Source organism: Colius striatus, chromosome 21 (assembly GCF_028858725.1).
Source record: "Colius striatus isolate bColStr4 chromosome 21, bColStr4.1.hap1, whole genome shotgun sequence".
NCBI lineage: Eukaryota > Metazoa > Chordata > Aves > Coliiformes > Coliidae > Colius > Colius striatus.
Genome location: NC_084779.1, coordinates 6,925,563 through 6,950,064, shown reverse-complemented (window position 1 = coordinate 6,950,064; position 24,502 = coordinate 6,925,563). Strand labels below are relative to the sequence as shown.

Sequence of the window (24,502 nt, the reverse complement as noted above, 5' to 3'; positions counted from 1 at the left end):
CCACACACCATGGGTAAGGTGTTACCCTGGAGCTCTGGTACTTGAGAAGAACAAAACAAGCAAATCCAAACAACAAACCTTTGACAGTGACAATGTGCTGCCTCAGTGAAGATCACTATAGTTACCAGCATTTCCTTGATCACAGTTACAGATCCACTCTCCAAAATAACCCCACCTCATTGTTAGCATTTCAGTCACCACAACCTTACACATGACAACAGGGATGTTTGCTGCTAGAGTTCCACTCTGCCTGTTTTGGGTTGACTTCAGGAGAAGAGGTTTCCTAGGAAAGTGCCCAGCCCATCTCCCCGGGCTCACCTTGGTGTAAGGGATCCTGCTGATGGAGGTGTAAATGCGAGTGTATGTGTGAGTGTTGGTGATGGTGAGGCGTGACGTTGAACATCTGGAGCCGTGCCAGCGGGTCGTTGGTCAGCGACGCCATCCGCTCGGCGTGGATCCTCTCCGCTGCCAGTCTGTCAGGGTAGCTCATTTCAGGCCTTAACTGTGGGCCTGCCAGTGCGAGTCTCTCTCTTTCGAGGGGATTCAAACCCGGATGGAAAGAAGCAAATGGGTGAGGTCCTGCCGTTGGGGGAATAGTCAGTGCACCGTGCCTGGCAAAATGCTCCATGGGGTTAGTAGCTGGGTGCAGTGCGTCTAGCTCTGGGGGCTTCACCTCAAAGCCAGGTTTCATCCTCTCTCTCAGCTCTCTCTCCCGGATCTCTCGCTCCCGGATCTCCCTCTCTCGCAGCTCTCGTTCCCGAATGGTGGGATCCACGTTGTAGAGGCCAGGCATGTGGTAGGCCAGGAGCGGGTCGGTGGGGTTCAGGGGGACGAAGAAGGGATGGTTGCGGTTTGTTGGCGACATGACGTGAGGACGGGCGTACTCGCTCAGCGTCCGTAAGGCCGGCGTGTCCGGGCCGATGTACGGCGGCACGGCAGCAATGGTGGTTGGTGGAGGTTCAAATGAAGGTCTCATGTGAGCCGGCCCGCTGAGCTGAGACTCTCCCAGTCGGCCTTCGTGGGAGGAGCTGGACACCTTCTGCTGCACACAATGGGGGGAGAGAAGTTGAATACAACACATTTGGCTTAAAAACAAAGCAAGCACACACTGCCCTCATTCTCCAAGCTCACGTTCATCCCACCAAGCTTTGCAGCTGTGTGCTCCAAAACAGTTTGGAGAAGAAGTGGATTCTATGCTGTAGGTCAGAAGACAACTACTTTATATTGGCAGCCTCAAAGCTAGACTAACTGCTTCACAGCTAGCAGAGCAGCAGCTAGTTGGTACATGTCACAGCTATGGGCAACAGCTGGCTGGTACAAGCCACCACAGACCATCACTCTTGTTTGCAGCTGGTTCTTCCTCTCCCCTCCATGCTCACTTATACCCTACAACTTACTAAAGAGAACTCATCTCTACCATGTGCAACACAAGAAATCCCATTCCCTTCACATCAGGACTTGGCATCCTGGTCTCCTCTCCTGTACAAGAGCAGCACAGCACTTCTGAGGGCAATACTCACAGTTCACCCACATAACTGCCCAAGGATCCCTATCCCCAAAACACACTGCTCATGTGACACATGCCTTCATGGACAGATGCTGTAGTCGTGACTTTTACACTCCTACAGAAACACACAGCTCTGATTCTCATCTCTGAAATGCTCTGTGGAACAGGAAGACTTTAGCACCTTCTTTTTCAGCATCAATAATCTATTACCAACCTACCAACTCTGTGGGTCCAAAATAAACCATTCCTTCCTGTCAGGCCACAGAAAACATGGCTTGTGTTGGCTCTTTATACCAAGACTGAAGGACTGGGTCTTTCCCATACAAACAATCAACACCACCAAAACACAAAATAGCATGTCTTTAACTTCACTTAAATTCTAGCAGTCTTCAGATCCCCTCTCTCCAGCAGATAGCACTCCTGTACCTGCACAGTACTCCAAGGCACACCAAGGTGTTCACTGTCTCTGCACAAGAGTGCTTCTCTACTGCTACTAAGTGTAAATACTTGGCCTAGCTATGCCCAGCTGCATTGGCTTCCTGCACAACAGAAAGACACCAGGAGTAGAAACTCTCCTTGTCACAGGCAGGCCAGGAGATGCTCACAGCTGCTTGGCTTTCTCTTGATACACAGGGCTCCCATGTTCACAAACACCTGACTGCCCACACATTAAAGGGCTTCTGGGGATTTGCATTCCACAGTCACCATTCAGGTCAGATCCTGAAACAGCTCTTAGCTGCGAATAAACCTACCGCAGCTCTTTCTGCTTCTCTCTCACGCTCACGTTCCCTCTCTCTTTCCTTCTCCTTTTCTTTTTCTCTTTCCCTCTCTTCTCTGGCTTTCTGCTCTGCTTCCCTTTTGGCCTTTTCAATGGCTTCTTCTCTCTTCTTGGCCAGTTTTGATCCTGCCAGAGGCATAAAGTACAAGTCTGCTCTTGAGCATGAATTGTAGCCACGGTCCAAGTGCTTATAGAACCTGAAAGAGATAAAACAGAAAGAGCTTAGCCCTGGGAAAGATACAAGAGACTGGGATTTAACAGCTTTATGTCCAAAAAACCATCATGTGTCACTCTACACTTACACAGCAGCACTATCAGCTTCCCTGAAAGCCAGGAGAAAATCAATGGTAATATTACTCCACAGACATAGAGAGTTCAAACACCCTCTCAATTACAAGCTGTAATGCCCTCTCTGAATATGCTGACTGAAACAGCACCTTTCCAATAAAACAGAGCAAAATCAAGCTAGAAAGAGAGGGTGACAAGATGCAGATGTAAAATACACTCAAGCTCATACAGGAGCTCATTTCTCAGGTTTTGGGAGTGCCCTGCTACACAGAACAACACAGCACACGAAGGAAGCACTGCTGGCCACCCCCATACCTGGCTGATTGACTGGCATGACTTGGTGTATCCACCACAGTAGGTTCTGGTGATGGACTCCGGGGTGGAGGGGGAGGGCTTTCTGGTTCCTCAGCTTCATCTGGCACTTCTTCTTTGATTTGAATAGGTGGGAGTGTGCAGGCTGTCACCACCGGCACGTTCCCGCTAGAAGCCGCTGAGGTGGAGATGGAAGTCTGGAGTGGGATGCCAGGCACAGTGGGTGGTGTGGAAGTGGAGGGACAGGAAGGAGGGGTGATGGAAGGTGGGCCTCCTGGGACAAAGGGATGCTGAGAGAAGGGAGGCTGGGAGGATACCTGATGGAGACTGGATGGGGGGTGACTGGCGGGTGGGGGGAGGCTCTGGCTCTGCGTCAGCACCGGGGGCTGCGCTTGTGAGGACTGCAGTGGTTGGCTCTGAGGCATCAGCTGCAGAGGAGGAGGGTGTGCAGATGGAGGATGGTGAGTTGAGAGGGAGCTCAGAGGTTTTAAAGCAGGTGGCGGAGGCAAGTTGGAGTTCATTGAGAATGGAGAAGGGCCAGAGAGATGAGGAGGGTGTTTGTGGGACGGAGCACTGGGGAGCTGAGGGATTGGAGTAGTGGGGGGAGGCTTGATATGAGGCATGGCCATGGGAGCAGGTGGCAGGGGCTGCTCTCGGGGAGGCTGAGCCTGCTGCAGGGAGGTCGCAGTCGGCAGCACAGGCTGCGTTACCTGAACCTGGAGAGCAGAGTGAGAATGAGACGGTGCTTGTGTCTGAAGCGGAACCTGAGACTGAGATGACTGAGTGGGGAGGGAAAATGGCTGGGAAGGTACAGGATGAGGCAGGAGAGGCTGGGCCTGCAGGCTGTGAGGGGCAGGCTGGGCCTGACTGTGGAGTGGAGGCTGCGAGTGAGGCTGTGAAGAGGCAGGGGTGGGCTGGCTCTGCGACACGCTCAGAGGCTGCAGAGGGGGATGGGGTGAGGGGAGCCTGGGCGGGTGCAAGGCAGGGGCCTGCTGGATGTGTGAGTGAGGGGGTGCAGGGGCCTGGGGCTGAGATGCTGATGGTGAGACCTGGGGGGCAGCTGAAGCGGTGCTGGACGCTGCCGGCAGCGCCGCCGGTAGCTGGGCTGATATAGGTGGTGTAGGAGGAGGAGCCTGGCCGGAACCGCTCTGTGCCTGAAGCGCTTGGGGCTGCGCCTGCAGCACTTGCTGTTGAGCAGATGAATCCGAGTCACTCTCATTGTCTTGAGGACTAGGGATGCTGGGCGACGTGCTCCGGTTATCCTGGTCAATGTCCTTGGGGTCACTGCTCCCTTCGTCATTGACGCTGCGGCTGTCGGAGCTCTCGCCTTCGCCCTCGCCCTCTGAGGGAGAGTTTGGCCTGCTGATCTCCTGCAGGGAGAGGCAGAACAACCACCATGGTGCATGAGAGAAGCACAAAAAACATAACCAGCACCTCGGAGGATACAACTTATCACACGTGCTGTGTAAACACAAGTGCAAGTATCACCCTTTGAACCTCACAGGATTAAACCAGCACAAACGGGAGACAAATAACCAAAAGAAGAGTGCAAAGGCAACAGAGCCAGGATCCTTTTAGCTGTAGCCAGTGCCAAGGGGCACAAGCTGAAATACACAAGGAAATAATGAACATTTCTTCACTGAAAGGGTGACAAAGCCTTAAACAACTTGTCCAGACAGGCTGTGGACTCTCCATCTTTGGAGATATCTGGATATCAAAAGCCATCTGGACATAGTTGTGGGCAGTTGGCTCTAGGTGGCACTACTTGTGCAGAGGGGTGGAGAGCAGGTAACCTCCAGGCCTCTCCCAACCTCAGCCACTCTGCAACCCTGCTCATTGCTAGGATTCCCAAATCCTGTAACAGAGTGAACCTGCTCAGGTACACTGAGCTGAAAAGACATCCTGAAAGTACCTCAGTTAAGCTCTGATACCATTAATAGAACTCCAGGGGTGCCCTTCTAACTTGCCAGAGAAGAAAAAAGGAATTTCCATTAAAAGAAAAATGGAGGAGTCCATGGAAAATAATCCAGGTGTATTCCCACATGGTCAATATTGATATGAGAACAAATTAAACTTCTGGACTTAGGTCATTCCACTGTTTTTTCAACAGAAGGAACACATACCATGGGTTGCTTTCCAGCCACAGATTGAGCTACAATCTGCTGTGGCTTAAACTGATTTCATGGTTTTGGTTTGTTACTGGGTTGGCACTCTCTCCCACCCTCAAACCATTCCCCTAGGAGAAAATATTCCTCTGTGGGACTCACTTGAGTTTTGGATTTTTTGGCATTGGACCTGTCAGGTTCCTCTGTGTCAGAAGCTGCCTTTTCCCGCTGCCTCTTGGAGTTCTTGAGAGGAGATGATGCCTCTTCTTTTATCTTCTGCCACAAACAAAGCAGAATACAAGAGTTACAAGTGATGCAAATGCAAAAGTGAACCGAGTGCATGTCAGTGCTACTGTAATTCATACAACTAAATGAGAAGGGCTGCTAACTAAATGAGAAGAACTGATCAGAAGTTGGCCAAGTCAGCAATTAACATCAACCCAACAACCATTTGTCCCTCTGTTCAGTTACAGAGGTATCAGTTCTGGAGCTGCTGCTGCATTCTGCCACCTGCCAGGAGCAGAGACCAGAAGACTGGCAACTAATAACGCTCTAATAATGTTCCAGCCACCTCTTCTGGAGCTCAAAATTAAGGCAGAACCCAAACCAGACAGCAATTTGACTTCTGCAGACAGAAACCAAAGGGGCAGTTTGCACACAAACTCTGCACACACTTCTGACACAAGAAAGACTGAGTTAAGCATTCCTCATTGTGCAGAAGTGGTCTCAAGCTTTGAAACTGAAGGAGCATTTTAAAAACAAAGCAGTTGCCTTGAGTTGTGCAGAATCAAGTCTATCAGGAACTCATACAAGATCAACTGGCCCAGTCTATTAACAAACAACAACAACTGTTCTTAACAGAGGATGGAGCAAGAAGTTCTGCAAGGGACAGGCACAGCACAAGCCTCTTTCTACTACATGAAAGTTGCTTTACTCCTGATATTTTGAGAAGGGTATTTTTATAACCCCTCAAATACAGGGCACACAGTGAGCAGCTGTTACAAGATTACTACCTTCTTTCATGGCCTGGGACCGCTTTATACATCACATAATTACCTAACCTAACTTCAAATTTTGTTAAGGTCTCAGTTTTATGATGTGAAAACTTGCTCCATATTCCAGTTTGGACTTGTTTGGGGTTTTCTCTTTGTTTATTTTTAACTTGCTGCTTCTCAATTCACACTGGCTAATGGGCAGCCTTCCCACTTCAGCTAGCTTTGTTTCTCCAGTACACTCTTTGGAAAGGCACTCAGTCATTTCAACAGGCTAAACTGTCAGCTTGCTCTGAAAAACAACCAACCACATATACAGAAAAACAGTAACAGAAGTTGTCTCAATTACCACATATTCATATTCCTTTGTAAACAAAGATTAAGTACTTCTTATTAAAAAAACCCCCCAAACTGTCTACTTGTCTCAAATAAAACATTTCTGATCTGTGCTACTGCCCTGAGCCTAATGCTTGCATCTGCATCCAAAAGTGAAGGATTAATTTATCCTGAGAGCAGTAAGGTTACATGGGGATGCTTTAATGGTTTTTATCACCACACATCCTTATGTCCAGGGAGAAAAAAGCACCAGTCAGATACTCCATTAAATATTTTGCTTATCCACAGAAGAAGCAATTTCTAGGTCACTGAGAGATTCCCCGGCCACCTACAATCTGTGTCTCATTTAGCTGGCTGAAGAGGCCTCAGGTGTCCACTCTTAACACAAAAGAAGGGGGAAATTTTACCTTGGTAGATTTCTTCACGGAATCTGCTTTGCTGTCATTACTGGAGGTGCTGGCAGCACTGGGAGAGTTGCGGCCGCTGGACCGGATGTCTTCGTTAATCGGTGAGGCTCTACCATCGGGGCTGGCTGGTTGCTTTTTACGACCACTACGTAGTGTAGACATCTATTTAACAAAAATAAAAGTGGAGCAGTCAGCACTAGTTCAACCTCTTCACTTCTTTGCTCTGTCTTACATCAGGGGCATGGATGGACGGCTCCTGCTAAGAGCCTGAAAACTGAAAAGCCAAGAGCATTTCACACAGCTGCAGTTTTAACTCAAAAGCTCACTTGGACTCAAAAGGAGGCAAATCCTTAATTTAACTACTCAAAAATACTAAATGCTGATTATTTTATTTAGTAGTGCCTTGTAGAAATGACAATACTAGCAAGGTGTTCCAAAGCTGCTGCTGTTTGCACACTCAGTTTTCTCCACACAACACACTCATGCACAGCTGCAAGGTGTGTCCATGTGCATTCCCACAGGGAATGAGGTACAGCGGGACCCTCAAAGTCTATCTGATGGCATTGAGGTCAAGCACAGCTTTTAAACCCACAGTTTCTGTGTGCTCCTGCTATGCAGTAAGGACTGGTAGCACAGCACATATCAATAATTAACACTGTTTCCCTCCCCATTTGGCAGGTTTTTGGAGGACTGGGTGCCGGAAAAACATTATCTGACAGAGTAGCCTCACAAAGCTTTTAGAAGCAATGGTCATATCATCATGGAGAGGGGAGAGCAAGGAAAAGGTATCTATCTGCTGCTTTCTATCAGTCAAATTAACCAGAGCTGCTGTCAGAGCTCTCACAGATACACAGCAAGGCTTCTGGCATTTCACCCCAAGTAAGAACTCTGGGCCAGGGCACACAAACCACAGGCACAAGCTACACTTTTCTGTAGGGAAGAGGTTTTTTTAAGTCCAGTAACGTGAGAAGATCACATGAACAGCATTTAAATTTTTCAAACCCTTCCTTTAAAATAAGCCCAAGGGCTTCCTTCTGACAGGATCCAGATGGAAGAAGGCTATGTTATAGTACAAGCTCTGTAATGATACACTAGTCAAGTATCCCCTTACACTGACAGCCAAGCATTAAAAACACGGAAATAACGAGTTGGACAAGAACTTGCAGAATAGACATTTCAGCTCCTTTTTGCAGAGGAAGCCTCCACCTCAGCAAATCTTACACTTCCACAGCCAAATGCAGAGCAGACACATACCAGGGGGACCAAGCAAGACGCAGAAAGCATCATTTGGGAATCATAGAATGGTAGGGAGTGGAAGGGACCTTCAGAGATCACCTAGTCCAACCTTCCTGCAGAAGCAGGTCAATCTACATCAACTACCTTTTCTCAGACAACATCTCTTCTCTACAGAAGGAGCTGCAATGCAAGAGTGTAAAGCCTACCGAGCCTCGACTCCGCCTTGTCCTCATGCTATGCTTTCCACTAAGTCCATCATCTTCCTCTTTGACAGGTTTAAACATAAAGGGTGGAGGGTCTACAGGCTTCTCAATGGGTGGCAGCTCTCCGTATTTCTTGAAGTGAATGCGACAATCTGTGCACAGTAAGATGTTCTCTCGACCACCGTGGTGCCAGTCCTTGGAAGCTTTGGAGCAGGAAAAGCAACACATTAGGAATATGCCACGTATCAAAAACTCAGCACAAACACAGAGCATTATTAAAAATGCACACAGCAACTGCTTTTCTATGGGCAATAAAGTTGGAGAGATTTCTGGGAAACTGTCCTGCTCCAGTGAACATCTTCAATATTCAACTTACAGATTGCTCATTTACTGAAGCAACTAAGCTTTGAAAACAAAGGAAGAAGCCTTATCTGCTCTACCTGGGAGCTAACAGGCAGCTAATATTCTCCAAAGCTTCTCATTTCCTTCCCTTTCTTATTTTGGAGCTCAGACTTCATGTAATGCATATGCTTAAACAGCAGACAACCTTCAGGCATACCAACAGGAACGGGGCTGCTGCAGAAGGGCTTTGATACAGCATAAAGAAGTTCTGTGTGTGACTGTCACAGTTCAGTATTGATTTGCTGTATCACAAATTGATTATATAGATTAGGGATTATGCAGATTTTTCCCTGTCTATCACTCAGGGTTCTCCAGTGTCACAGCAATACTTAATTGCAATGGCAAAGCACGATTAACTCTGTTAGGAGTGCTGCATATTTTAGCTGATTCAACCCCCCATTGTTTTTTTCCCAGCAGCTGCAGCACACACACACAAACTGCTCTTGCTTGAATGAACCTGTATCAAATAGGCAGCAGCAAAAAGGAGAAAAACAGAGCAATGAATGAGGTGCATACTGGTTGTGAAGCAGTGACGGCAGGCGTAGCCCTTCAGTTCCTGTTCACTGTCCTCGCTGTCGAAGTCATCTTCACTGGCTGAGCTCAAGTCCACTGAATAAGTAAAGAACAAGGGAAGAAGAGCAAAATGGAAAAGAAAAACTCAGCAGGATTTTCTGTTTCCTCTTACTTGGTAAAATAACCATTAATTAAAAGAGTTCTTGCATAAATGTTGTTGCTTCCTACAACCACCTTGCCCTGGATGACCATTATCACTAAGTGATGCAACTCACTGAACTTCTGATCCAGCACACAATTAAGCTGTTGTTCAAGCACTGTTCAGGCTTAGTTTCAAGAGGTTGTGTTCCAAAAGCACAACTGTCAGGTGAAAAGCAGCTTCTCTCTAGAGCCTTGTCCAGTTTAAAATCAAATATTCCATACCTAAATCATACTTTACTAGACTCCAGAGACAGCTACTGTGGTGGCTCTTACGGTTTTGGTTTCACTTCTAGACTTTATCCTCTCAACCAGATGGGGACTGATCTTATATTCTGATAGGAAGTGGCTATATTTAACCCAAGAGCTAGATGTGTTTTGTGGGTGGAAGAAACAATGCTTAAATAGTATGTGCCCAACTGAAAAACACACTGTGATTCTTCTGTAGATGTGCTACAAGGGTACCACAGGCTTTCCAATCTTTACTGCAAGGCTCAAGAATTTTAACCCCTGGTAAACTTACATTTCAAGACACACATGTTTTCAACAAGTGGAGAAAATGCAAAGAGTCCTTTTCCTTTGTGGCAAGCACTATATAACAAATGATCTCGTTACAAGGCTGTGAGCTAACAAGCACCATCTAAACCACTGGAAATCTGCAGACAGCACAAAAACCCAACGGATCTTACCTCATGCTCTAAAACAACTCAGGAGTAAATCCTTTCTTATTAAGAGTACCGCATTCTTCTAGCACCACTACTAGAAATTCACAATGTAACAGGTCTATAATTTGTCACAAACAGAGCCCTGTGGCTTCTTTAGCTCACATCTTTAATCACAAGAAAAGTCCTTGATGCAAGAATACTTTCTCCAAGAGGAAGATGTTCCAAGAGGATATTTTGTAATACATGCAGGTTATAGAGAGGGAGGGATTCCACAGTACTTGCTATTAGCATTTGTCATCAACTCATTACCCTTCAAATTAACACAAGGTCTCATTTAATGACAGTAGCTGTAAGCACTACCATAATCTCTACATAAATCCTTGCAGGTGTTTAAACCCCAACTGCAAAACTGACACCAGGCTACAACCTGGTTTCTGTTACTGAATCTACCCGTACAGATGGGTCCTTCTAGCCACGTGTGCTCTGAAGGGCTGAGCATCTTAGATCGAGCTGTAGAGTTGAGATCCTCACTTGTTGTGCACACAGCAATCAGCAATAAATCCCATCCATTTTAGCAAGGAGAAGCTAGTAAGTCCTTTCTTACTACCTCCCTAATATCCTCTCCAGAATTCTCTGCCCTACCTGCTCACCACATCCTCTTCCATCCCCCTGGATTAATAAGAGTCTGACAACTTCTGCCTTCCTCATAGTCCCTTTCCTTTATGAAATGTGCTCGGTTTAGTCTGTAGAAAGACTTAAAACTCAAAGGGTAACATAAGCCCTTTACATAAAGACGAAAGTTTATACATCCACATGGACATTATTAACCACAACCCTTTGCAGGACACTTCTCACTCGTTCAGGGAATTCTTTTTTGTTTAGGCACTTGTGCATCAGCCAAGGCCAAAGGTCTTCCAAGATGCATTAAGGTACAACTGTGCTTGCTGCAGCACACAGTCTGAGATCAAGCAGAAGGTACAGGCCACCAAGTAAGGATGAAAAGAGACTTCCTTCCAAAGGGAGGGTGGACTTCCTGCTTTTTGCATTTTCTAATTCCCATTACTGTAACAAGCCTAGAGAATATACAACACAAACCCAAGAAAACAGTATGGAAATGCAGCACCAGGGCAATGTTTCCTTTCTTAAAGGATGCTTTTATGTTTAAGAACTGCACAAAGCACTCGGTGATCAAAGACGCCTACCACATTCCAGCATAATGGTATAGGAACAGGAGAGGGCAACTGCCTGAACTCCATTTCCTTGCTTCGTTCACTTGAAGGCACAGCACCATTACATTACTGTTGCTCCCTGCATCTAAACAAAGATAAATGCATTGCTTTTAGCTTCCACTTACAGAATTCACTGGAGGGGGGCCTGGAGGGAGTGTTGACTGGAGTGGAAGCAGTTCGAGTTTTAATTCTCCGAAACACAGCCTGTCTTCGATGCCTACGGTGGGCTCGAGAACTCGCTGCTTCAGGGGTTTTCTTCCAATAGTAATAGAAGGTGATTAGTTCTCCCTGCAAATACAGAAGGAGTATGTTAGAGGGGCATGCAAATCTGACTTGTCAGCTTTTTTCCCTCCCTGCACGCGTGCACATGTGCTTTTGTAGGAAGCTTCACCTTGTGTTTCAGCCAGACAATAGAATTCTTTAGATAAGACAGGAAAAAAAAGATCACCCTCATTATTGTGTTGTTGTTGGCTTTTGCAGGGAAGGAACAGAAGTCAATAAATGCCTTCCCCCTCCTCCCCTAGGAAAGAAAAGAGGGTGGGCAGTGCATATCCAGCTTCCGCAGGGACGGATGCTGCTGGCACTGCTGGTCTCAGCAGTTCAGAAGAGGGTGCCCTTGCCCTGCTGTCAGCACCCTGCTGACTCCTCTGCACAGCTCACAGAGGCCCTGCCTTTCAGAACTAACAGCTGGTGGCTGCTGAGAGTTCTGTTTACAGAAAGAATAAGGATCAATTCAAACAGATACTGCCATTTTGTCAACCTGCACTCTGCCTACAGGTACTTTTTCCTGTTTAAGAAGCTGAAAGTTAGAACAAAAACGTGTCCAAAAAGAAGTCTGTAACCATATCTCAACCCTACCACGGTAAATCATGTTTTAATTTGAATATATATGCCCACATCTAAATTAATTAAGCAGTTAAAAGAGTACACCTAGAGAAATGAGTGATAATTTCACAGCATAATGAATCTGGCTTACATTCAAAAACTGGAGCAGCTGCCATTCAAACTAGCAGATGTAATGCCGAGCTGAAGAACAGCATGTGGTTCTAATCTCTTTTCTCTTACTTTGAAACTCCATCATTTCCTGGCGACTTGTCTGCCTCTAAGGTAAAAGGTGTTGTTTCTTTCAAGTTGCAAGAGAAAAAAAAACGGAGAAGTTCTAACCAGCCTCTTGAAAAAAAATCAACGTCAGAACAAACATACCTGAATAGCCACAAAAAGGGTTTCTTTGAACTGCATTTCATGTGATCAAATAACATAACCTCAGCCTGCTCCCCTCCTCTGTGGGGAAATCCTGCAGCCCATACTCCGGGCAGATCACTCAACTTCACTCTAACAGAAAGACACACCCTTAAACCAAACTCTCCCAAGGGCCTCCAACAAGCAATTACAGCCCTAACTAACATCTGTACCGCTGAAACACTTGAAAGACAAAAGGAAGATGTTGTTTGAGACATTAACTGCTGACATTTAAGACACTTAAGACTTTTACCTGATGTAAAAATAGAAACACCAGCAAAAGAACACAACCACAAGTGGGATTTCTGGCAACAGAGAGGAGAGATGCAATTTTCGTCTGCGCTGCTACAGGCTGGGATTGATGGTACCCAGCTCCACACAGCCCGGAACAATACTCACACCAAACTGTACCCACAGGGAAGAGGAGGAAGAAGTAAGTGGGCAAAACTCACAGTTACCTACAGTTGTTGATTCTGAAGGATAAAATACCTACTGAAAAGAAAGCAGAAAAATCCCCAAACCAAAACCATCAGCACAAACCCCTTTCCTGAAGAGAATCTACAACTAAAACAGGTACAGGCTGGTGATGAGCATTCAAGCTATGCCAGTTCTGGGAAGAACAGTGAGTGGTGACACCCTGCTCTGCTACTGCATGTTCAACTGGACGTGTGTTTGCTTTAGAAATACCATGTTGCTTTGAGTCCGTTAAGTGGGTTCAAAGTCCATCTGACACAACTGTTTGTCAAACCCAGGATACCATCCGTGCCAGGAACAGACAAAGCTCTGCAGAAAAGCTTATGCAAGGCTTTTCAGAGGTAGGGAGTCTCTTGCAAATGAAATGAGCCACCATTTTACCTGTAAATTCATTTCTATCAAATCTAAGGTGTCAGCACTGAGGAGCAAGTGAGTAAATCTGATGGCTTTATGTCAGTGAATTCATGTGTCCTCTAACATATGGCAACACCATGGTGCAAACCAATCTGTTTTCCTCCCACCATAAAAGAGGAAATGGGAACCTATTTGAGCTCTATTTACACATCACAAACTGATCCCATCCCAAGGGAAGGGTAACAACTCACACATGCACCACAACATAAAGCAAACTTTTGAAAAAGAAATGGTGTGTGTTTATAAAAGCAGCATTAACTTGATGATCATGCCTTTCCCCCCCCAGACCCTCCCAAAACTGCAGTCACAAGTGCATGCAGGCACAAATGAAGTATGAGCTGGTTCAACAACTGGTTTAACTCCATTTATGAAATCTGCCTCTATTTAAGGACTACAGAATATTGTGTACTTCAAATTCACCAGACTGCCCTGCTACCAAACTCAGTAAACAACTTTCTGACAAAGATAGGGAAGTGAAAGTCACAGAAGCAGCAAATACAGCAAAGGTTGATGTTACATACACACACCCCAGTCAGACAGGCACTACACTGAACACATTCCATGCCAGATCTTCTTTGCTGCCTGGCTATCTAATATTATATTGTCTACCTAAGGGATTAAATGCTGCAGTGGGGTGAGTCTGGAAGGATTAGAAACAGCATACTGGTGACTGCATGGGTGGCAGAAGCTCGAGCACAAAGGAGTAAGTCAGGAAAAGCTTTGGTTCTATAAACAAGGAGTAAAAACAGCTCCCAGTTTCACTGCAAGTGAAGTCAAATGAACTTTAATCAAACATGCATAGCGTGCACTGCTGAAACCCATCGCACATAAATTCAGGGAACAAAAGCTGCTGCAGAAATCAATAGCCTACTGAAACATTAACACAGGCAAGCATTGATCAAAAGGCCCTTTTACAAAAGGCAGCCTTGCAAATTAGCTGCTGTTTTTGCTTGCAAGCAAACAGAACAGCATAAACGCTGCTGACATGAATGGCCTGTAATGATCATTTTGTTCCTGGCGATCTCACCTCACCTCACCACAAGGTCTTGCAGTCAACACATCCTACATCTCTGTACTATAATTGCGAACAGCATGATGAACTGAGGCAGTCTGGTGCCTGTTCACTGGGGGAGGGCTGACAGCAGCTGCTCTGAATCGGATTTTCTGGGTAGCAGGTCTGCACCCAGGGGAATGGCCCTAACCTAACAACCTGCAAATATATTGTACTTCTCCTTTGAAGCTTTTTTGTGCCAGGAGCTGGGTATTGCTAGCAACACACTAAAATCAGACAAGATAAAGCAGGCTGAACCACCCTTTGTTGCCTCACTATACTCAAACTGAAAAGCACAATAGTCTTCATTTCCAAACTTGAGAGGTAAATTAAGGAAGGAGACCACCAAAGCAATTTCTACCTGTCATGAGGTCTGTGGTTGATGGTCAAGAACAACTCAAGGCTTACAAGCCAAGTTCAGGGAGGGCTGAACCTGCTGCTTGAAACAGTGACCTTGTTCATCACTCTCTAATCCAGTTTAGTGGCCTGAAGCACAGAGACCATCTAAAGGTAGGAGGAAACTGTCTCCTTTTGCAATAAGCGGCATCCAAGTGCTTCTGTCATTCCTCTTCGCTGTGCCCAATAACATGCTCCTGTTGATCCAAGTTCTGGGACCACCAGTAACACAGACACTGAGCAAAGCCTCACAATGGAATGATCAGCTGAAGTGATGCATGGCTCAGCTTTTCACTGCTTCCAAAGCGAAGCAGCAAAATGTTATATGCCTGTACATACATGGATGAGCCATAATGCATGTGCAAAGGAGAAACATGAGTGTTCAACGAAGCAGTCCCTCTCAGCACACACAGAACCATTCCTCAAAGCTCTCAGTCTAACAAAAGAGAGCAGTGCTAACGTTCCAGATGTTTGGTGGCAATGTATTTTATATATATACATATATGCAGCTGACTATTTTTGAATGCATTTCCTTTCCCAATACTGAAGTTTCAGAAGACGAAGTGGGTATGTTCTTCACCAAAAACCATGGTTCAGCTCCTCAAATCTCTTGCCTTCTCCTGCCCAGGCTGTTTCACCCCACGGTGTAGGTACGCAGGAGTAAGCAGCAGTGGGATTTGCTCTGCAATCCAGCTCTGGAGGCTGAGCTGACACAAGAGTTTTAGAGCACCCAGCAGCCCACATCCTCCCTAAACCTGGCACTTCTGCTTGCACTGCACAGGCCATCTGCTTTTATTAGATTACTTCCTTGGCACATGGCACCTTCCTCTTGCCTCTCAAACCATTTTCGCTCCCTGCTCTCCCCTGTATTTCTTTGCAGCTCAGTCAAGCTCTCCAAGCCACGTCATAAAACACCAGGGCAGGCCTTATAAACTTTTCCATACCTTTCACAAGCTAACACCAGTTCCAGTAAGTGCTGCATGCCCTGGTTCCTCACTGCTTATCAGTAGTTTCCAAATGTAAAATACACAATTCAAGCTGCACCCCATGTTTGTGTTTAGTCTTGCCTTAGGTAAGCAAAGAATTAACACTGTGTGTGCATTTCTGGATTTCAGAGGTTCTGACAGCCCTGCTGCAGCAGATGATGCTCCTATGGAAGCCAATCACACAAACACATCAACTTTACCTTCAAGTATCTGTTATGGTATAACAGAGTAAGCAAACATAATAATTGCTGTTTAATTTCCCAAGAGTCTAGCTCTGCCAGGAAAAAATAAACAAACCGTGGGGGAGGAGAATAGCTTTACAGTAATTAAACAGAAAAGGTAAATGACAACTCTCCTCAATGGCTATAAAGTAGTCATGGCAGACCAAAGGGGAACAGATTGTCCAGCTGTGGCCTTAATGAATTCACAATCTTTCTGGAATGCATCAAGATTTTATTAAGTCAACTCAATTTCACTAATGCTCTCTATTATTAAAGTCCTGTGGTAAAAACACTGTCTCCAGTGCCTCTCTCCTTCACCGAGTCCCCTGGCTTTAACAGTCTTGGTTACAACATCTGCTCAAATGCTTGCATGCCAAGGGGCAAATCAAGAAAATGGACTGCAGATGCAGAGTTTTGCCTAACAGGAGCTTTAGAGCACACACCTCCAGTGCAGACCAGTGTATCACTGCCTGTCATCTCCAGGTTGCTTCCAGAAACTCTACAGAACAAGCCAGAATGCTGCCAAACACTGTTGGACTGGCAAACAAAACTCAAAGTACCGTATCAGTCCCTCTCATCACACACATCTCCACACCCCAAAGTTGCTAACACAAGAGATGCAAATAGGTTGGCACAACCATGCAAACAAAGCCTCTGACCTCCTGAACCACAAAGCCTACCACAGCAAGATGGAAACTGGACCCTGAGCAGAGAGCATTGCACAGCTGTTCCTTGTTATAAACCTGTATCCACATAGAGAAAAATCTGCCACTCTTGTCTTGGTCTGAACTAGTTAAAGTGGTGAAAAAAATGCAGCAAGGAAGAGAAAAGCCAACAGCTGTGTGCAGCTCAGAAGAGTTGAATCTAGGCATTTTTACAGTTCTAAGCTTGGTCTACGTGCCTCTGCCAACTATGACAAATAGGTTTGCATATGCTCTAATTAAGCAATAAGTCTCAGCAGCTTGTTCAGTAGCACTGATTAATGTCCACCCTGGGTGCGCAGGAACGCCGCAGAACCTAAAACATCACTGATATTTTAAGAGGGGCTTTTAAAAACCAGGCAATATTTTACTAACACTACAAAACCCACGTTAAAAATCATGAGATGCTCTCTAAGGAATATCCTGCAGGTCTCTCAGTTTTCCAGCATGTTTTTACAATACAGGCAGTTTTATCTAGCAGTTCCCCATGCTGTTTATTATCTTTTGGACAGCAACACAGCCTTCTTTCCCTGGTCTCGACCTACAATTTGAGGAGAAGATTTGCTGTCCTAATACTCTTGATTCCTTGTTTTGCAAACAGCAAGGTAAGCTAGCTGGTTTATTTGAAACTCCTGACAAAATGGGTTGGTCAAGTGGGGATCACAAAGAGGAAATAGTTGTGTAAGAAACTCAGAGTAACTCGTTGGGCTTTTATGCTTTTTTATTCAGCCCCAATACAGGAATGGCCACAGAACTTCCTGGGAACCCAGCCGAGGCTCCATCTGTATTTTCTGGATTTCATTTTGTTGTGGAAAAAACCCTGCAAAATCAGATACAGCTTTATGCTTTCTGATTGTTTCTGCTAAACGAGCTCTACAGAGCAGAGGAAGAGCAAGCCTCTATCTCCAGCAAATTATGCTTCTGTTTAGAGAGCTGACACAGGCCTGTGATGGTCATCAGGGACTGTGTCATTCCTGATAGTGCTGAAAAATTCAGAACCTGGAGACTTCACCCCAAAGTCCTTCAAGCAGTGAAGATTACAAGAATTTCAGTTTTCACATTACCTGAACACACAGGTCACTCCTGTAGTTCTCCCGAGAGAACATATCTGTCCTCCCTTGCAAAGAATTAAAACCATCAAATGTTGTGAGTGCAAACTAAACCCAGCTCTTACAATTGGAAGTGCAGATAGACATGAAGAGAAATGGAATCACTAATAGAAAAGAGTCAGTGACTGCAAAGCAGCAAGAAGAAAAGGCATACACAAGATAGGGCCCAAGTAATCTCTCATTTGAACCAAGTCTTTTTATCTGCAGTTACACAGTGACACCCAACCATCCTACAGCATCTCCCATTTGATGACGAGTCACTGAAGTATTTACAAATCAAATCTCAGCACGTTCTTTTTAAGTTTTATAGCATATAGAAACAAAGAGACAGAAGATGTAGAAATTGGCCAAGATCAATCCTGTGTGAGAAGTGCAATTGTACCGATTAACCTCAAACAATGTCAACAGCTCCACCAGTGACAGCCTGGCTCTGAAATTCCTTCATAACTCACAACTGGGCCTGCTGGATAGGCTTATCCATCCTTATTAAGCACAGAACTGACCGGCTGTTCCTTGACAGTTCAGCTTCCCTTTGCCCTCAATACAAGCTGTTTTTTCCTTTCCATTGGATATTCTGGTTTCATTCTTTCCACTTGATGGTATGGTTTTAGCAAACAATAGAGAAATCTAAATGTAATTGTTGACAGCCTGAAAGGAAACACCACTAACATGTCCCTGTGTCACTTCTGAGTCGCCTTCCATACAGTTCATTTGCTAACCTTTTCCAGTGCTTGTAATTATGGTTGCATACACTAGTAGGAAACAAAATAATCAGCACATTATGGAAGTTATCCTTCCTATCTGGTCCATTTTTTCCCCCTCCTCCCATTTTTAAGGACTTAAGTACCAGTTCTAAACAGTACTGCAAAAACAAGTGTGTAGCACACTAGTGCATTGTTTTAAGCCTCAGCCACAGTTAGAAGCTGCTGACCCTCTCTCCAGCTGTATGTCATGCCAGAATGAAAAAAACCTTTTGTAATTAAGGCTTCTTCCTCCAGAGACTCCTCTTTGTTAATCAACAGCATTCCTAACCCCCACAGGAACTCACAGACTGTTGGCTGCATCCATTATTAATTATTAGAGCCTACCTTTAATAGTGTCAGTTATAGTTCTGGAGCAACGAATAACCACTGCCAGTGTCACCAGGTACATCCCCTCCAGGGATCTCCAGCCTTTGAGCAATTAAGAGGTTATCAAAACAGAAGTTATGAACCTGCTTCCCTTACATTTGTCAAGGATTGTTTCTCTACTCAGCTCCACTTTGTAACTTGGCAAAATTTCTGAGGTAAGAAATCCAGACTCGGATGACCACTTCTAACACCACTCCACCTCCCTCCCCCTCCTCTCCTCAGCTTACCCTCCACCCCTTGTTTTCCCACACACCTTTGCCAGCCTCTGCTCAGGCCCAGTCTCCAGCATATAGGGGTCTCCCACTCCAGCAGAGCTCAATTCTTCAGCACTGATGTGATGTTTTCACCTGGTACCGAGTACAAAACGCTTCATGCAGACAGAGCTTGGAGAATGCAATTTAGTTCCTGTGGAGCCAGGGCATCTCTCTTTGTACGGAGGCTCGGGCTGGCATACACTGCAGGTTCCTTCCAACTCACTGCTCTACATTCCACTTGTTTTCCCTAGCAAATGCAAATATTCAGCCTTTTTCCCTTAGATCTAACAAAATACACGTGGGCCAGGTGAATTAAGCACCGTGTAGCTGTGAAGAACATAGATTAAATGCTTTAGCAAAGATGGGAGAAGTTCCTATTTTCTCGAGCCAGCAATTCCTTCATTCCATTTCACAACCCACATCAAAGTCCTGGGGTTCACAGCTGTTTTATGCAACATTTTTCACTGCCACTCTCTTGTTCACTACAAGTTCTCAATATTGGTGCTCAAAAGCCAGTACAAAAAGGACAGTGGGATAAATACCCAGACAAATTAAATGCAAGGTATTCAACAAAGCTTTCAGAGCAGAGCTCACATCATCTGCATGGAATCGTGTCTTTCCCCCTTCATGGACACTTTTCCATCAAGGCTGTTGACATTGAGAATTTAGCAGCACAATACAAGGAGTAGAATTCTCTCAATCAAGGTGACATGTACCGTTACATTATCTCTTTAACTGCACTTTCTTTTTGTACCAGCTCAATAATTAAGTTCCTTGGTTGCACATTGCTAGAGTTTGGGTGTGGGCCAAAAACTCATTTCCCTGCTTCTGGCTACATCACAACCATCTTTGTCAAGGCTTATATCACATTTTCAGTACTCAAAGCAAAAGGTGGCTCACACAGCCACGTATATGACAGAGAAACCATAAAGCAGTTAAAACCACCATCGTCCACCCCGTAAACATCTTTCTATTTATCTGCCCTTCATTACATGCACAATCTTATTATCTCTGCACATCCTCAAAGCGACAGCCGTCAGGGTCACCCTATAAAATATACATCAGCAACGTTACATTTAATGACTGGAGCGAGGAGAAAAATGAAGGATGGGAGGAGTGGAACACCGCAGGATGTTTTAAAGGGATCATCAGTTATATCTGTGCATTTCCTGAGGTGATAATTGAATGACAGGGGCTGGGGGGAAATCCATTTTTGAGCTTTGGAAAAGGACTGTTAAGAAAAAAAATGTTTTTGCACTGGCAGCATGTAATGGCTGCCTGAAAATGAAAAAGGTTCCTTCAGCCACAGCAGCTCCTCTGTTGTATGGATTTTTATATAGGGGCTGAGAATTGTAGCAAGTACTGTCAGTTATTCAAACCAGCCAGTTTATTCAAACCAGTTAAGTGGGTAACTTCATCCCAATTAGAGGACTTGCTGTGGTGGTTTGCATGTCAACTTGAGTTGATTTTTAACTGAAAGACCGGTTTGTGCATACATGTGCAGAAAGGATTTGCCAAACAAGGACAGAAGTAGCATCTACTTGCTGAATTTTTACTTCAGCTACTAACATTTTAATTCTGCTCTTCAGGAGGGCACTGAATCCTCTTGCATTTCACTAAGTTACACACCTGCTAATTTGATGTCTAATTCTGCACAACTGGCATTAGGCTTGCAATGACTTAAGTTTTACTACCTCAAAAGTACCTTTCTTATTGCATTATAACAATTTTACAAATAGAATCAAGCTATGCTTATCAAAACATTTCCCATGTTATAATTCCTAGCTTCATTTGTTCTGGTAGTTGACTACTTCATAGCAATAATGGAACTTGGTGTTTAAAGACAAATCACTTCCAGTTAATTGTCATCTGGAATCAATGCTCTGTATTCCTACAACACTCCACTGGATGCCTCAGGCTCACTGGAGTGACACTGACACAGAACTGAAGGGATGAGAGAAAACACTGACCTGGAGGTGATCAGAATTAGAAAGGTTTTCTCCCACTAGAATATTGGGGAGGGGCAATAAAGAAACACTCATATATTCACACTCCTCATTAGCTAAAACAGACAACTAGTACACAGCTCAGCATATTCCCCTTCTGTTCAGACAAAAGTGTACACAGTGATAAGCTGGATGCCATTTTACTGATCTGAGAAGATGATTTCAAATGGTTAAATGCTTACACTTCCCAGCACAAGTTCCTGGCTCAACTTACCCAGGAAGAGACTAGAGCCTCTAACATTTAACAAAGAAGTTCCTAGCTACCTTTCAAGCTCCAGTTTAAAAGTCACCAATTAATTTACATGTGCTGAAGTGTTGGCTGCAACCTGGACAGTCTGGAAAATAACTTCCACTCTCCAAGTGGCTGCAGCTTCTCTGTAACAGTCAAATGCATAAATCCTATGACATTTTATGAGCCACTGAGGATTGTCCTTCCCCTTAATTAATTATAGCTGGTACTTCTGTTTGCTTCCTTGTATGAAACTGTCTCATGCTCTCCCTGGGTTAAGTTGGAATCCATGCTATTATCAGCTTACTAACCAAATCTGCTTCCTGCTATATTCTACTATTGGAATATGATGTCATTCCCAGTAGGAGTTCATTCCCATTTTGTCATATTGGTTTCTTCTCCTTTGGAGAGTGAGATTTTGCTTCTAGATCAAGAATACAGATTACCTGCATTGTTCTCAGCAGTCCTAGCCCTATTTCCTTCCTGGGCAGGCAGTGATCACTACAACTTACCATGAAAACAAGGAAATAAAACCAGTCAAACCAATAAGCAAATGGAGACTCTAAAAGCTTGATCAGATTTTCCTGTTTTAATAGAGCAAGAAGGTAAAGAATTAGCCATTTGTTTCTCAAATGTCACATGCTGTAAGTGCTTTTATTTAATTGTAGAAACAAGAATTGAAGGTCCACTTAGTTCTGAGGCAACCACCAGCAAAGCAACTCTGCCATTAGCAGCACCGTTTCAGACTGCTGATGTGTCTGCACACTGACCTGCATTCCACATTTCACTGTAACAGATGTTTTTGGTTTTCCCAACACATCTGTGATGAATCACACAAAGCCTGGCTTGTTAAACGTGTGCATTATCTTCCCTGACACACAGCTTCCTCCTTCTGCAGCTCATGACCTATAGGGGAGCTGTTGAGTTTTAATAGTTTATTAAAAGAACATGTTAATAGCAGCAGCCTTCAGAAAATACTGAAAATTACACAGGAGGCAAACAAACCTCATCTAATAATCCTCACTACTGATGAGGAAAGTGGAGATGCAAACAGCTGGAAATAGAAACAATTTCCAGGCCTTTTTAACTGCATCTATCCCCCAGCTCAATATTTCATGATGAAAACTACCACAGCCCCTGATTCCACACTGAAGACAGTTAGAATCTGACCTCTTCATAAAAATCTCTATCACAGGATGTCCAACTCTTGAACAAGCCAGATGGAAGAAGAAAGCCATCCACTTTACACCTGGGAAGGATCAAACTTACACAAATGACCAGGCTTATCACTGCCAACTTTATGCACACACTACACAAAAACAGGTTTAAGGAAGATGGGTTCCTGCTCTGCTATTCAGCCTGAGTTATGGACAAAGCAACAAACTTGCAAAAAAAAACCTCACCAACACAGACAGCCCTGATTTCAGACAGACTTTCCTTCTCTCAGATCTGATCCCTGAACAGCTGTTTTCCTTTTACTGCTCTCCAAAAACATTTCTCTAAACCAGTAGGTTTTCTAGATTAAGTGTGGAAGGCTGAGGGGTACTTAAGTGTTTTCCTGTTTATCAGAGCAATATATGAAAAGAGGAACACTGAAGCAAGACATCAAGCAACCCCCAAACCACAAAAGGACTGCCACGTAAGCTGCTTATCCCTCAATTATTGTTGCTCCCCTCCAGTCTCAAATTCTTTCTGTCATGAAAAAATCCTTAGCAAGCAAAATTTAACTAAAAGACAATGGTAAGAGTTGTAAAGCAGTATTAGGAAGACCAATTCATTATAGCTTATGATAATACCTACACACAGTGAGCTCAAAAGTGAAAGAAAATGCTAATTCTTGACAGTTCTCTTCCATCCTTGCATCTCCAGTAAGCATTAATCCCAGCTGCTCCTTTGGAAAGTGAACTTGATCCCCATTTCATAGTTGGGGATAAGGATAAAACAAAGCAGTGGTAATTTGGGGCATGACTTCAGGTCTGACTCTTGAGGGCTTGCAAATCACACTAGAGTGAGTTCAGAGGTGAAATAAGGCTGCTGCCATCAATCCTGTCCTCCTTGTACACGGCCCATGTGCACAGCAGGGGTGTCAGGACAGGTGATATGGCTGCCACAGCTAATTTTACCAAGTGTGCTTACCTCAAATGTCATTCACTGCACTTCACACTCCCAACTGCAATGGAACAGTGGGCTCAGCCACCTTTCTCATGGCCATGGCTGGGATACTAACCTCTGTCAGAAACACCATGTAAGCAGGAACTAAAAGAAGTATGATGGAACATAGAAGTTAAGGAAACAGTATTCTTCATCAGCCCCAAAACTAACTGCCACTCACAAGCAGAGATCTCTGAGACAGGAGTAAATAAAACCCAAGAGTTCAGATTCACACCTAACCTTCTAACAGCTATTTCTCACAAGTCGGGCAAATTTCAGATTCTGACCCACTGGATGACACAAAGCAGCTGCAGCACTAGAAGAGGCATCTCCATCCCTCTGGCTCTGAGCAGTACCTATTGTAGAGAATTGCAGCTCCACATGCAGTTACCCACCAGAGAGACAGAAGGGCCATTAAAGCAAAAGGGCAGTACTGGCACAAGAACAAATGGCTACAGACCTTATGAGCTTTAATATGAAGTTTGATCCGTTCATGAATGGGATTTGAGAGACGGTTGCCTGTGACAACAGAACTTCATATTCAGCAATGTCCCCCAGGCAGGTGCTGGGCCTGCATTCTTATGCCAGAGGAAAAAGAAATGCAGACCCCAGGAAACCTGTCAAGCAAGGGCACTGACCTATTATACAGCCAGTCTGCCACTTGTGTAATATTTTCCTTACAACAGCCTGACAAGTTTATTCTAGAGCTGCCTTTCTACTTCCTCCTTCTCTCTACGTTTCACTTTACTACCCAAGAAAAAAGCTTGATTCCCTCCAGTAAACAAAGCGAGGTTTGGGCGTGAGGCTTGTATTGCCTTTACCTGCCTTCCTGCGTTCTTCTGCAAGCTGAGAGTGAGTCAGTTTATGAAGATTAAGATGAACACTGCTTCATTGTACTGCTTTATTAGATATGCAAAACTATATGATGCTATATAATTCCTCCAGACAATGCTTGACAGTTCCCACCACA

At 44.7% G+C, this 24,502-nt stretch overlaps 1 protein-coding gene across 5 annotated transcripts in view; it reads right to left on the bottom strand.

Moving 5' to 3' along the window:
- RERE (arginine-glutamic acid dipeptide repeats) overlaps positions 1–24,502 on the bottom strand; it is a 202,080-nt gene that overhangs the window by 6,515 nt on the left and 171,063 nt on the right. For 4 of the 5 annotated variants that reach the window (XM_062012752.1, XM_062012754.1, XM_062012753.1 and 1 more), the window contains 8 exons: positions 11,297–11,459; positions 9,083–9,175; positions 8,168–8,367; positions 6,726–6,887; positions 5,153–5,266; positions 2,889–4,255; positions 2,260–2,482; positions 319–1,042 (listed from right to left, as the gene is read on the bottom strand). In XM_062012752.1, coding sequence (XP_061868736.1) covers positions 319–1,042; positions 2,260–2,482; positions 2,889–4,255; positions 5,153–5,266; positions 6,726–6,887; positions 8,168–8,367; positions 9,083–9,175; positions 11,297–11,459 — 3,046 coding nt within the window. The remainder of the gene's footprint in view (positions 1–318; positions 1,043–2,259; positions 2,483–2,888; positions 4,256–5,152; positions 5,267–6,725; positions 6,888–8,167; positions 8,368–9,082; positions 9,176–11,296; positions 11,460–24,502) is intronic. The other variant, XM_062012756.1, reaches the window with a different exon arrangement.